Here is a 15597-nt window from a genome sequence, read left to right as displayed (position 1 = left end):
AGGGACAACATACACACAGAGAAGTAGTAAACAGCTTGGTATGGGGTTCAGGAAAAAGATCAGTCTTCAGAATCAACAGACCTGGGTTCAAATATCTATTTTTGTTTTTGTTTCATGGTCTCTTACTATGACTATGGTTTTCTCAAGTGTGAAATGGTGATAAGAAGCTTTAAGATTAAAATTAAACATATATAAAAGTGTGTATCACAGGGCCAGCATGGTAGGTACTCAATAAATAAATGTTACTTCCCTTCCTTTCCCCTAGTTGACAGTTCAAGAACTTGACCCCAGACATACCACTCTTCTATAAATTACAAAGCTTTATCAGAGCGTTCGGAGGCTCTGGTAAAGGTTGGCTCTGGTAAAGTACACCAAAAATCATTCAGCAAGCTATCTGGTAATGTCCTTAACCACCACTTTTCAAAATGGGAACTATTCTCACACCACTCACCTGTGTAGGCCATGTTCTTAGGGTTGCCGTAAGGAGCCCCAGGCTGCACGGGGCTATACACAGGGTTCATTGTGGAAGACTGAGGATCCTACAGAGAAACAAAGAAAACAGCACCGATTATTGATTGCTCATTTTCCCTGATATCAGCTTCCCCTCTATAATCTTCAATTTATACTCACAGAGAACAACATGGTACAGCAAAAAGACAACTAAACAAAAAGCCATTTGTTTGTACTTGGCCCTATATTATACACTTTGCTCATTATACAGATGAAGATACTGAGAAGCAGAGAGGTGATACAACTTGCCTAATGTCAACCCAGGCCTTCTGCCTTTCAGTTCAGAACCAGACCCACTATCCCGCAGATGACTCTCCCACTAATACACTGTGTGGCATTGGCCAAGTCACTTCGCCTCACTGGACTCCAATGTCCTGATGTGAAATCCATTAGTTTAGGCTCTCTGAGGTACTTTTCTAATTCTAAGGACGCTAGTCCATGAGCTAGGAAAGGATGCACTTCTACTGCTCACCAGGGGAGCACAAGAGCCTAACAATGAGCACACACACTATTAGGAAGAGCATCAAGTGTCTCACCAATCCTTTGCACCTGCAGTGGACAAGATACCAGTTACCAGATTTGGAAAAAATAGAAATTTATTGCCACTGATCATTTTAATGCAAACAAGGAAACACAGCCAAGATCTCTTTCAAAATGTATTCAACGGAAAGAAATAAACTTGGAAATTTGTGTGCAATAAGTATCACCTGCACAAGTGCTCTGTTAATTACCTTAATGAAGCACATTCTCCATTCTGATTAATGGAAAAATCTGTCATTAAACTCTATTAGCCAGCCAATTTGTCCCATCTTGTTTAGGGAACCATCTCTGACATATAGCCCAACACATTTAAAAAACTTGTCTCTACAAATATATTATTTACACTTCATAAAAATCAAACAATTCCCTCCTAACTAGGCTCACATGATGGACGGGCAATTTTTTTAGGTCATTAACTTCTCTTGTAGCACCTCAGGATAGGAAACAAGTCAAATGTCAAGATAGGCAGTGAACAGCTGGCTTGATGACAATTGCTCTGCAATTAATTAAGTCTCTCCAGGGTTCTGGAAGGAAAGGTGGAGTAAAAATAGGTTCCCAGGGAGAGGAAGGTAGGGCAGTCAAACAGGCAAAAAAGGAAATGCCACTGATCAATTTCAGAGGCTAGAACTTCCTGAAATGTACCCAATGGGCAGCCCTGGCAAATCACCCCAGGGCAACAGACTAAACTACCACCAGTTGACAAACTGAAACCAGAAAAACTTGAGGATGAAAGTTACAGAAGATATATATTTCAGCACACCTTAAGGAGAAAATACTCTTGCAGCCAGAGTTACCCAAGAACATAGCCAAGTAACACTCTCTCAGAATATAAGCACTCTCCTAAAAGGTACTGGGAGAATTAAGAGAGATCTCAGAGGGCGCCTGGGTGGCTCAGTCGTTAAGCGTCTGCCCTCAGCTCAGGTCATGATCCCAGGGGCCTGGGATCAAGCCCCGCATCGGGCTCCCTGCTCGGTGGGAAGCCTGCTTCTCCCTCTCCCACTCCCCCTGCTTGTGTTCCTGCTCTTGCTGTCTATCAAATAAATAAATAAAATCTTAAAAAAAAAAAAAAAGAGAGATCTCAGAATGTCAAAAATACATTGCAAACTGTCGGGTGGCATGCAGAGGTAAATGATGGTGGTGATGACGTAACAACAACAACAACAATACAGAAGATCACTTGTACACTTTCCCTGCCTTGGATCTCTCTTCTGCCCAGCTAGTGCTCTGCTAAATAAGCTGGGGAAAGCAAGACTGTTAAAGTGCTAAGCAGTACAACTGGCCCTATAAACATATGGTCACTCTCCTACTGAGAAGGTACCTTGTGCTGCTGATGACTGGGCAAGGCATGAACTTGCTTCTCATAACCAAAGAAACGCACCAGCTTTGGAACTGGTCTCCTACTGCTCCAAAATAAGGGCCACAGCCTCAAAAGGAGATCATGCCGGGGCAGCACTCCACAATAGTATCGATTCCAAGCCCAACTAATGACTGACAGAAATGGTATCTGCCAGGGGTTCAAAATTTAGATTAAGAATATGACAGCCACGTCTGGGGAAGGTGCTCACAGGAAAAGAGGGTTCCTGGCTTTCAAGGGAAGGTCAACCTTTTACAAGAGAATCCACACACTGTTAACAGTTTCAGGGACAGACTAAAAATGAGTAGGAAGATCACAAACTATGATCAGGCAGATTTAGGTTCAAATCCTGAAACTGCCACATATCAAATGTGGGACCACTGGCAAGTCCACTGACCTTCCTGAGCTTCAGTTTCCTCCTGCCTCAAAATGGAAAAGAATATTACATACTTTGTAGAGTTGTTGTAACATTTGTTTTTTTGAAAGACAGATTTATCGAAGTATAATTTACATATGTGAAACTTACCCCTTTCAGGTATACAGTTCTATGAGCTCTGAAAAATGTAGTCATATAAGCACTCCACAAGTAAGATATAAAACATTTCCACCAGCCCCCAAAATCTTCTCATCTTTGTAGTCAATACCCTCCCACCAATTCCTAGCCCATGACAACCACTGATTTGTTTTCTGTTGTTCTATATATATATACACACATATCAACTTTCACTTTACAGATGAAAAAAGTGAGGCTGAGAAACGGCAAATGAACAGTCCGAGGTCACAAAGCAAGTAAAGGCAAGGCCAAGACTGGCACCCCAAATGTATCAAAGACCTAAATGAAAGAGTTGAAAATATAAAACTCATACAGTAAAGAAGAAAATACAGGAATAAACCTTGTGATTGTCATTGTAATTGTAATTACAATGACAATCCAAGAAACTTTGGATTTGGCAATGGTTTCTTAAATATGATACCAAAAGCACAAACAACCAAAGGAAGAAAATAGATACACTGGATTCATCAAAACTAAAAACTTTTGTGCTTTAAAGGACACCATTAAGAAAGTGAAAGACAACCCACAGAATGAGAGAAGTCTGCAAATCATTAACAGCTGACCCTTGAACAATGCAGGGGTTAGGGGCACCGAGCCCCTCTGCAGTCCAAAATCTGCATGTAACTTTTGACTCCCCAAAGACCTAACTACCAAGAACCTTCTGTTGATTGGAAGCCTCACCAATAACATAAACATTTGATTAACACATATTTTATATATCTATTACATACTGTATTCTTATGACAAAGCAAGCTAGAAAAAGAAAATATTAAGAAAATCATAAGGAAGAGAAAATACATTTACAGTACTGTACTGTAAAAAATCCATATGTAAGTGGACCCACACAGTGCAAACCTGTGATGTTCAAGGGTCAAATGTATAGGATAGGGGATTTGTATTTAAAATATATAAAGAATTCTTATCTTAATTCAATAATAAAAAGGCCACTAACCCAATTAAAAAATGGGCAAAGGATCTGAACACATTATTTCTTCAAAGAAGTTATATAAAAGCTTATGAAAAGATGCAAATCAAAACCAAATCAGATACCACTTCACATTCACTAGATGGCTATAATCAAAAAGATAACAGTGTTGGCAAGGATGTGGAGAATGAACCCTCATACAATGCTGGTAGGAATGTAAAATGATACAGCCACTTTAGAAAAAAGTCTAACAGTTCCTCAAATAGTTAAACGCAGTTACCATAAGATCCAACAATCCCACTCCTATGTGGAAGGAAATGAAAATGTATGTTCACATGAATGTTCATAGCAGCATTATTTGTAATAGTCAAAAGAGGGAAACAAATGTTCAATTGGTGAATGGATAAATGGAGTGTGGTATATCCATATAATGAAATTATTTGACAATAAAAAGAAATGAAGTATTGATATATGATACAACATGAATAAACCTTGAAAACATTATATTAAGTGAAAGAAGTTAGTCACAAAAGGCCACATATTATGTGATTCCATTTATATGAAGTTTCCAGAACAGGCAAACCTATAGAGACAAAAGGTAGATTAGCAGTTGCCTAGATTAGTTCATGATACATGAAACCTAATAACTTCCAAATCCACATCTCTCTCACAATAATTATTATAACACTCAACCACACACCCTACTTCCTGAACATTTCTTCCTGAACATTTCTTCCTAATCACTCCATAAGCAATTCAAACCCACCATACCCAAAAGTAAACTCACCATCTTTCCCCAGGCCCATTCTTCCATCCTGTATTGCCTGTCTCAGAGTTACTGACAATCCATTCACCTAGCACCTAAGAGAAAAACCTGGACATCATCCTAAAGTCCTCCCACTCTTTCACACCTGATCAATCACCAACTCCCAAAAAACCCTAATTTCTCATTGCTATCGTCCCTGTTTTAAGTTTTATCATCTCTTGTCTAAACTATTACAACAGTCCCAAGAGGTCTCTTTTTCCAAAATTTAACCCAGTCTACCTCATCCCTGATATTCTTTTTTTTTTTTTTTAAGATTTTATTTATTTATTTGACAGAGAGAGAGAGAGCGAGAGCAGGAACAGAAGCAGGGGGAGTGGGAGAGGGAGAAGCAGGCTTCCCGTGGAGCAGGGAGGGAGCCCGATGTGGGACTCGATCCCAGGACCCTGGGACCATGACCCGAGCCGAAGGCAGACGCTTAACGACTGAGCCACCTAGGCGCCCCTGATATTCTTTATTAAAACACAGGTTGGGGGCACCTGGGTGACTCAGTTGGTTAAGCGACTGTCTTCAGCTCAGGTCATGATCCTGGAGTCCCGGGATTGAATTCCACATCGGGCTCCCTGCTCAGCTTGGAGTCTGCTTCTCCCTCCGACCCTCCTCCCTCTCATGCTCTGTCTCTCGTTTTCTCTCAAATAAATAAAGTCTTAAAAAAAAAAAAAAACCCAAAAACCACAGGTTGGATGGGTTATTCTCTTCAAAGGCTTTGGGAATAAAATCCAAACTCCTTGGACTACCTGTCCAAGAGGTATACAATATTCTCTATGATCTATCTGGGATGGGGCTCAGGAATCTATGTATTTATGTTCCCAAGGAGATTTTGAAGCCAAAACAGTTTGAAGACATTGCCTGCGACTGTCTTTCCCAAATGCCCTTTGTCCCACATAAGCTTGATAGAGGAACAGCAGTGAACAAGAACAACAAATATTCCTACCTGCATTTGAGTTGGAGGGGGAAGAGACAAAATTTTCTAAAAAGTAAAACATTGTATATCAGATAGTGGTAAATGCAATAGAGAAATCCACTGAGTGTGATGGACAGGGAGTGCTAAGGGGAGACTGCAATTTTTAAAATGGCTAGAGAAAATGTCATTGAGTGACATCTAAGCAATGAATAAGTTGAAGAAGCAAACCATACAACTGAGAGGAAACTGTCCAGTAGAGGAAACAGCAAATGCAAATGCCCTGAAGTAGAACCATGGTTGAGAAACAGCATGGAGGCCAGTTTAGTTGGAAAGCAGTGAAAGAAAAAGAGTAGACAGGGCGCCTGGGTGGCTCAGTTGGTTAAGCGACTGCCTTCGGCTCAGGTCATGATCCTGGAGTCCCGGGATCGAGTCCCGCATCGGGCTCCCTGCTCGGCGGGGGGGTCTGCTTCTCCCTCTGACCCTCCTCCCTCTCATGCTCTCTCTCTCTCAAATAAATAAATAAAATCTTAAAAAAAAAAAGAAAAAAGAAATAGAAAAAAGAAAAAAGAAAAAAAAAAGAAAAAGAGTAGACAGACCAGACAGGTGATGAGGGCCTAATCATGCCGAGCTTTGTAGGCCCGTATAAGGACTTTTTTTTTTTATCTGAAATGAGATAAGAAGCACTAGAGTATTTTGAGCAAAGAAGAGACATGATTTGACTTCATTTTAAGATTACTTTGACTGTTGAGCTGAGCTCAGATGGCAGGAAGGCAAGAGTTCGAGAAGAAGGAAGAACAGTTAGGATGCTGTTTGAAAGAATCCAGATGAAAGATAATGGTGGCCTCAAATAGGGTGGCAGCAGCGGTGATAAGTGGTGGTGGAAAGCAGTCCTATTTTGGATATATTCTGAAGACTAGGCTGACAATAATTACTAATGGACTGAATATGGAGTATGAGAAGAAGGACATTAAGATGACTCCAAAGATAACTTGACAAACTGGAATAATAAAAATGCCACTTACTGGGATGAGAACTATGAAAGTAGCACATTTTGGAGTAAAAAACAGAAATTTGGATTTGGACTTAACTTTGAGATACCTAAGAATTCTGCTTACAATGGTTGATACACAATGAGCATTCCGTAGGGGTTAACCATTACCACTATTATAAATATTACCTCTATTACAGGCAGCTACTATTTATTGAACATCCACCATGTGACAGGTACTATGCTAGGGACCTACCTTATCAAATCCTTGTAAGTCTTATAAGGTCACAGTGATCTTGCAAAACAGGTATTATTTTCACTGTATTTATAGTTAAATAAACTTAAGTCCAGAGAAATAAAGTGAACTACCCAAAGTCTCATTACTAAGAATTGAGAAAAGTCAGTTTCATAGCCAGGTCTGTCTGATTCCAATGTCCAAGCTATTTCTACCATGCTAGTTGAATTTCCCAGTCTCCCAAACCCAGCACTAGATTCTCCTCTGGAATGGCAGGCCCTGAACCCTTCCCTTTAACTCAGAGTCCCTTGTGCTCTGCTTGGACCCTGGCAGATCCCACCATGGAGGCAGTTCATATCTATCTGCTGGGTCCCTGCTGGGCACACATGGTCAGTTACAAGAGAATAAAAGTACTGCCTGCCTGACTTCTACAATCTCAGCTGCCATATACTACCCATCCAATCTGATTACACTTCTTAGATAAGTGCCCTCTGTGCACATCCTGCCTACCTATCTCTCCTGAGCCAAGTACGGAGTTGCCCCTGCTTCCTGGGGCTGAACCACAGCAAGCCTACATTTCTTGTGCCAGCAAACACAATTCTGCAATAGCTTCCCATTTTATTCAGAATAAAATCCAAAGTCCTTATAAAAGTCTACAAGGCCTTATATGACCTGACCTCATATGCCCACATCTCTGATTGCAACTCCTACCACTATCCCTTTGCTTTCTCTACTCGAATTACAATGACCTCCTTGTTCCCTGAACATACCATGCATGCTTACATCTCAGAATCTTTGCACTTGTTCTTCTCCACACCCAGAATACCCTTCCCTCAGATATCCAAATGGCATACTCCCTCACTTCATTCAGGTCTCTGCTCAAATGTCACTCTATCTGAAATGACTTCCTTATTAACTTAACCAACCTACCTAGAATAGTTCCTCCAAATGATGTTATTCCACATCCCCTCATCCTACTTTACCTTTCCTCCTGACACCTGTCACTACCTGATATATTTTCTTGCCTATTTATTTATCCTATCCCCCATTAGAGTAAGTTCCATGAGAACAAGGATTCCCTTTGTCTTATATCCCCAGTACCCAGAATATTACCGCACACATAATGGACACTAAATACACAGTAGTTCAATGAATGATGAACCACCCTTCATGCTTCTCCAAAAGACAACTTTGAAAAAAGCTTCAAAGTGTTTGACACTTCTTGGCATATCCCAGTCAACTACTTGGCTCCACATCTCTCCAGTATTTACTTCCACTGTCCACAGAAGCCTCAACTGATAGCTCACCTCTCTAACTGCAGAACCAGAAGTGGTAAGCCAGGCAGTGGAACAACATGTGAGAGAGAACCCAGGCAGAGGTCATAACACCTCTCCTCCTGGTGGAACTAGTTTTCATCCCCGGACTGTTCTGCAAGTGGCCTGCGGCTGCCCTCAAAAAACATATGAACTATTTCTTTCAAACCAACCGCAAAACCTATGTGCATAAAATGACCAGGAAAAAAAAAGCCCGTGTATTCAGGATGAATACTTGGAAGTACTATATGCAAAACAGGTTGCAGTGTTAAGAATCAGTGTTGTAGCTTGCAAACTGCTTTAAAATTTTCAAATAATTTTACCATTTACAAAGTGTTTACACTTTACAGAATTCTAAACCACTATTTCACTTGATCCTTTGAGGTAAGCAATGCAAGGATTATTAATTTCATTTGACAGATAAAGAAATGAAAGCTCAAAGGTTTAATTCACATTGGATGGATACTGTACAGAAAAGAAAAAGGTGGTGTCTGCCCAAAAGAGGCTATGGTCTAGCTAGGGAATTCTTAAAGTTCTGGAATGCTTAAACTGCTTAGCAAACCCTCTCCCCAAAAAGCAACAATAAAACTGGACAAAATGGTCATAACCAACCAATTTAGGCCTCTGAAAATTAACCAAAGGCATACATCAAATTGAGTAATGTTTGAGAAAAATTACTGAACCGGGGCACCCGGGTGGCTCAGTTGGTTAAGCGTCTGACTCGTGATCTCAGTTCACATCTTGATCTCAGGGTCATGAGTTCAAGCCCCACACTGGGCTCCACACTGGGCATGAAGCCTACTTTAAAAAATAATGAAAAGAAAAGAAAAAGAAAAATTACTGAACCATACTAAGAACAGTGAGAATCTGTGGCATTTTAACCTAGGGCTGCCCCTATCTCCCAACGCCCAACTCCCTGGGAATAATTCTATCAGGGCAGGCCGGGTCAGGACAAGAGGATGACTGGTGCCAGAGTGGGCTGATTTAATCTGAAGCTGAGCATAGAAAATCAGCTCTGGATATTGCCCAACATCACTGTCAAAAACAATAGAGGGACAATCTGGGGAACAATAGTAAACAATCCAGGAAGGCCACCACTGTAGCTAGACTAAGGTCAGAGTACTAGTTAGGGCAGGCAACGGAGCAGATAAATGAGAAATTTAAAAGGGAATACTAGGGAACAAAAAGCCATAATGGGTCTTGATAAGACCCACTATGGGATCCCTGGTGGTAAGACTTCACAAATGCTAAGGAGAAACTGGAAAGGGTCCTAGCTAGCTACCGACTTTATGTGAATGTAAGGTCTTGAACACACTGAAAGTAAAGGCTGGAGCGGAATTGTATATTGACTGAACTCTGAATGCATTCTCCAAATGACAGATCCATTAGCAAAGGGTAGATGATTTCCTGGCCTAGGGTTTAAGCCAATCACTGACCACTAATCTATGCTGACCCAGGGGTGACTTTTAAAAAGCCAGGTTTAAAAATTAAAACAATAATTTAAAAAATATGACTAGAATAAACTACTTTCATGTTAAATAATTAAATATTCATTTTTTTTTAAAAAAAGACATCAGTAGTGACACACTGCAAAAAGACAGACACTATAGAATAGTCTAAATAAACAAAACCACCCAGCAACAATATCCAACCTCCATGGGAGAAGAATCTGAATCAAGAATTGCCACAATATATTATCTAAAACATGTAGTTTTCAACAAACAAACAAATCATGAATCATGCAAAGAAACAGTGAAGAGTGCCCCATTTACCAAGAAAAAAAAAAAAAGACGATTATAAATACTAACTCGGGGGGCCTAGATGTTGGAATCATCAGAGAAATATTTTGAGACAGGTATTATAAATAATGTTAAAAAGAACCAAAGGAAACCATATTTAAAGAATTAAATGAAAGCATGATGATAACTCAAATAGAGAATATCAATATACAGATATTATAAAAATAAAAAGAACCAAATGGAAATTGTATTCTGAAATGAAACATTCAAAAGGGACTCAACAACAAATCTGAGCTGGCAGAAGTAAAAAATCCTCAAACTCAAAGACAGATCAATATAGATTATGCAATCTGAAAAACAAAAAGAAAATAAATAGAATGAGTGACCTGTGGGAAACTATCAATCAAACCAACATATAAGTAATGGGAGTTCCAGAAAGAGGAAAGAAAAATATGAGCAGAAAAATATTTGAAGACATAATGGACAAAAGATACCCAAATTTGATTTTAAAAACAAACATTAAACTACATATTTAAAATAAATAATGAACCCCAAATTGGCTAAACACAAAAATATCCATACCTGTATACATCATAGTAAAAACTGCAGAAAGCCAAGGAGAAGTTTTTGAAAGTGGCAAGAGAAACAATTTATCAGATAAAAGGGAACAACAAGATTAACAGTCCACTTCTCACATATAAAATGTGCTGAAAGAAAAAAAGCAAATATGTTAACCAAGATTAATAACCCCCTTGGAACCACAGAAGAGCCTGAATAGTGAAAGCAATCCTGAGAAAGAACAGCTGGAGGTAGCACAATTCCAGATTTCAAGATATGCCACAAAGCTTTAGTAATCAAAACAGTATGGTATTGACACAAAAAATAGACACACAGATCAATGGAACAGAATAGAGACTCCAAAAATAAACCCACACTTATATGGTCTATTAATCTGACAACGGAGGCAAGAATACACAATGGGAGAAAGACAGTCTTTTCAATAAATGGTGCTGGGAAAACTGGACAGCTACATGTAAAAGAATGAAACCTAACCACTTTCTTACACCATACATAAAAATAAACTCAAAATGGATTAAAGACCTAAGCATGAGACCTGAAACCATAAAAATCCTAGAAGAGAGCAAAGGCAACAATTTCTCTGACATAAGTCATTGCAACATTTTTCTAGATATGTCTCCTAAGGCAAGGGAAACAAAAGCAAAAATACTGGAATTACATCAAAATAAAAAGCTTTTGCATAGTGAAGGAAACCATCAACAAAACAAAAAGACAACCTACTGAATGGGAGAAGATACTTGCAAATGATGTATCTGATAAGGGGCTGATATCCAAAATATATAAAGAACTTACATAACTCAACATCAAAACAAAAACAACCCCCAAAACCCACCACCACCACCACCAGAAAAAAACCAATCTGATTAAAAAATGGGCAGAGGACCTCAACAGACATTATTCCAAATAAGACATACAGGTGGCCAAAAGACATATGAAAAGATGCTCAATATCGCTCATCACCAGGGAAATGCAAATCAAAACCACAATGAGATATCATCTCATGCCTGTTAGAATAGCTAAAATCAAGAAGATAAGAAACAACAAAGTAAGAACGTGGAGGAAAAGGAAGCCCTGTGCACTGTTGGTGGAAATGTAAATTGGTACAGCCACTGTGGAAAACAGTATTGGAGGTTCCTCAAAAAATTAAATTAGAAATACCATATGATCCAATAATTCCACTATTGGGTATTTATCCAGGAAAAATGAAAACACAAATTCAAAAAGATATATGCACCCCTATGTTTACTGCAGTATTATTTATAATAGCCAAGACATGGAAGCAACCTAAGTGTCCTTCTACAGACAAATGCACAACGAAAATGTGTGTATATATATATAAACAATGGAACTTTACACAGCCATAAAAAAGGATGAGAGCATGCTATTTGAGACAACATGGATGGACCTGGAGGGTATTATGCTAAGTGAAATAAGTCAGGCTGAGAAAGACAAATATCATATGATTCCATTCATAAATGGAATCTATAAAAAATGCATAAACAAAAAAAAAGCAGAATCAGAACTATAAATACAGAGAACAAACTGGTCGCCAGAGGGGGGGGTGGGGGTTGGGCAAAAGGGGTGAAGAGGAGAGGGAGACACAGGCCTCCAGTTATGGAATGAGTAAGTCATGGGAATAAAAAGTAGAGCATAAGGAATACAGTGATATTGTCATAGCAATGTAACTGGACAGATGGTAGCTATACTTGTGAACACAGCATAATGTATAAACTTATCACATGCCTAAGCTGTATACTTAAAACGAATGTAACACTGTATGTCAACTTTACTAAAAAAAAAAAAATAGAAATAAAAAATAAAATATCCTTAAAAAAATGTATAACCTCAGCAAAGTTATCATCAAAACTGAAGGCAAAAATAAAGACATTCCCACATAAATAATGACTGAGATAACTCAGTGGTAGTACCTGCCTTTCAAAAAATACTAAGGAAATACTGGGGGGAGGGGAAATACTGAAAGATATCAGGCTGAAAGGAAATGGTACTGGAGAGTAATTCAAATCCACGTGAAGAAATAAAGAGCACCAATAAAGGCGATTATGTAGGTGAATATAAAAGTATAAATATTTTTCTCTTAATAGATTTAAAAGACAGCTATATAGGGGTGCCTGAGTGTTTCAGTTGGTTAAGCATCTGCCTTCTGCTCGGGTCATGATCCCAGGGTTCTGGGATCGAGCCCCGCATCGGGCTCCCTGCTCCGCGGGAAGCCTGCTTCTTCCTCTCCCACTCCCCCTGCTTGTGTTCCCTCTCTCACTGTATCTCTCTCTGTCAAATAAATAAATAAAATCTTAAAAAAAAAAAAAGAAGACAGCTATATAAAACAATTAACTCTAAAACCGTATTGCTGGGCATATAATATATAAATATTTAATTTATATAAAAACAAGAGCCCAGGGGCGCCTGGATGACTCAGTTGGCTAAGGCTCTGACTCACGGTTTCGGCTCTGGCCATGATCTCAAGGTTGTAGGATTGAGCCCCATGTCTGGCTCTGTGCTCATTATGGAGTCTGCTCAAGATTCCCTCTCTCTCTCCCTCCCCCTCCCCCTTCTCTCTCTCCAATAAATAAAATCTTAAAAAAAAAACCCCAAAAAACAAAAACAAGAGCCCAAGTACAAAAGAGGGGGAATGGAATTATACTGGAACAAAGTTTCTGTATTTTACTGAAATTAATTTAGTTTGTATTTGAAGTAGACTGCATATATATTATAGTAAATACAATAATTTATAATAAATTAAGGTACATATTTAATTCCCAAAACAAAGAACTTCTAAATTTAATAAAAATTTCAATAATATCAGCAATAAAAAGGAACAAACCAATGATACATATCACAACATGAATTAACCTTGAAAATATGCCAAGTAAAAGCAGCGAGAGCAAAAGACCACATACTGTATGATTCTATTTATACGAAATGTTCAGAAAAGGCAAATTTATAGAGGCAGACAGTAGATATTTGGTCACCTGGGACTTGGAGTGGGAATGGGGATTGACAGCACACGGGAGCAAGAGATCTCTTTGCGGTAATAAAAATGGTCTATAACTGAATTTTGGTGATAGTTGCACAACTCTGTAAATGTACTAAAAAAGCACTGAATCTGTACACTTAACTTAAGGGTGAAATTTATCATATGTAAATTATACCTCAATAAAGCTGTTTAAAAATATGAATTGGTGATTCAAGAAATAATTACAGATCCTTTATAAGCTAAAAGTAATTGTCATTTAGCTCAACATCTTCATTTTATACACACGAAGATACCTCCTGTGCCAGGCTTTGTGCAAAGTGTTACAGATTCAGAGATAACAGGACACAATTTCTACCCCTGTGGTATTTATAAGAAGGAAAGAGACATGGAAATTGACAATTAATAGCAATATAGTACTGTTATTATACTGAGTGCTGAAAATTTAAGAACAACTAACTGAAGGGTGGTGGTCCAGGAAAGGACAGTATGACTACCACTAGGTGGCAAAACACTCAGTTAGGATTCTAATTCCCAGCCCATTTTGTAGTTAGGTGTGGCTATGAAATTAGTTCTGCTCAATAAGATATAATTGAAATATTGTGTAGGTCTTCTGCTAAAGGCTACGTAAGGGAAGCAGCGTTATCCAGCAGAGGTGCCATGCCTTCTCCCCTTACTCCTTCCTTTTTGCTATCTAGAATTAGGACATGATGATTGGAACGCATCAGCTTTCTTTTCCATGAAGTAACCTTGAGAATGGAAGTTTCATATCAAAGATGGTAGAAAGAGCCCGGATCCCTTATTGATTTCATGTAACAACCAGGTCAGGCCTGAACTACCTACCCCTGTACTCCTTTTATATGAGAGACTAAAAACCCTATATTTCTAAACCACTGTTATTTTAGAATGTCGTAGCCGAACCTAATCCTATTTAATTGGGGGAGAGATACTGAAGATTTCAAAAGAATGTGTCATTTGATCTGTTTTGAAGGATGACAGGAAGTCTACAGAAGGAGAAGGGGAAGGAAAGGGCATTCATGAGATTATGCCATGAGAGAGCAAGGCACAGAGAATGTCGAGCAGCTCTGAAAGGCTGGAGCACAGAATCTGAGGGAAAACATGGCAGGGATATTATCATCCAGGACCCATTTCTCAACTGTGTCAGGTTAGGCATGGCTACAGGGCATTTTATGATCCCAGAGCTCTCTGGACTTCTCTATTTTAAATACTCATTGCAGCTGTAATTTGCTTACCCAATTCTTTTCTTCCTGCTACATGTGAAGCACCATGAGGTCAAGGGACCATATCTGTTTTATTCACTACTAAATTTCTAGAAAAGGGACTGGTATAAAGCAGAGTGCTCACTAAATATTTGTTGACTAGTCAAGATGAATGAATTAATGGTTAAATAAATAGAAACCTTTTATTAGAATTCAATAGCTTAATATCACATTAAATTCTTACCAAACAAATTTAAGAAAAGTCAGTTTTAGTGGGGTTTTTTCTTAATTATATCACTATGATGATACATAAGGCCAGTTTTTACAGCAGCTGTCTACTTCTTTATACTGTCTGCCAAATGTAATCAAACTGCACATCAGATTTCCACATTTTACAGTTCTGTGTATATCATTTCATCTCAGAAAATGTTTCAATTTAAAGGTGAAATGGAGGAGAACTCTGATTTCTAGGATCTGCCAAGAGGATCTCAATATCAAAAAGGTTTCCACAGTTAACAGAAAGATCTTTTCATGCAAAACCTCAATAATCACCTCTTGTGCCTGCCTGTAAATGATATGCTCATCTGCAAAATGTCACATTCTAATCACTAGAGCATTCAGCCCACTGAAACAGCTTTAAGGAAATGGCTTTTTTGCTAATCAAAAACACAACAAAATTGCCTCTCAAGTCAAATGCTTGCAAATAATACAAAATTTGTTCTCAAGGGTTTTTTTTTTTTGTTTTTTTTTTTTAAGGGCAAACAAATTTCAGAGGGAATCTCCCTTAATATAGAATCCAATTATTCATTAAACCTCACAAGTACTTGGGACTTACCTTGTGTCATTCTCGGCTCTTAAAAGAGCCGTTCTTAGTGGGGAAACAGTTGTATATAAGAATTACCATAATAAAAGCGCTATATTAAAA

At 38.6% G+C, this 15597-nt stretch overlaps 1 protein-coding gene across 5 annotated transcripts in view; it reads right to left on the bottom strand.

Annotated features, from left to right (window-relative positions):
* Positions 1–15597, bottom strand: part of FAM168A (family with sequence similarity 168 member A) — a 188322-nt gene that overhangs the window by 61824 nt on the left and 110901 nt on the right. For all 5 annotated transcript variants that reach the window (XM_064576962.1, XM_064576960.1, XM_045894400.3 and 2 more), the window contains one exon: positions 452–539. In XM_064576962.1, coding sequence (XP_064433032.1) covers positions 452–521 — 70 coding nt within the window. In that variant the 5' untranslated portion in view covers positions 522–539. The remainder of the gene's footprint in view (positions 1–451; positions 540–15597) is intronic.

Source organism: Mirounga angustirostris, unplaced genomic scaffold, assembly GCF_029215605.1.
Source record: "Mirounga angustirostris isolate CCGP_5_RB_7025 unplaced genomic scaffold, mMirAng1.0.hap1 SCAF_13, whole genome shotgun sequence".
NCBI lineage: Eukaryota > Metazoa > Chordata > Mammalia > Carnivora > Phocidae > Mirounga > Mirounga angustirostris.
Note: the sequence above shows the minus strand (reverse complement) of the source record. Positions and strands in the feature narration are given on the sequence as shown.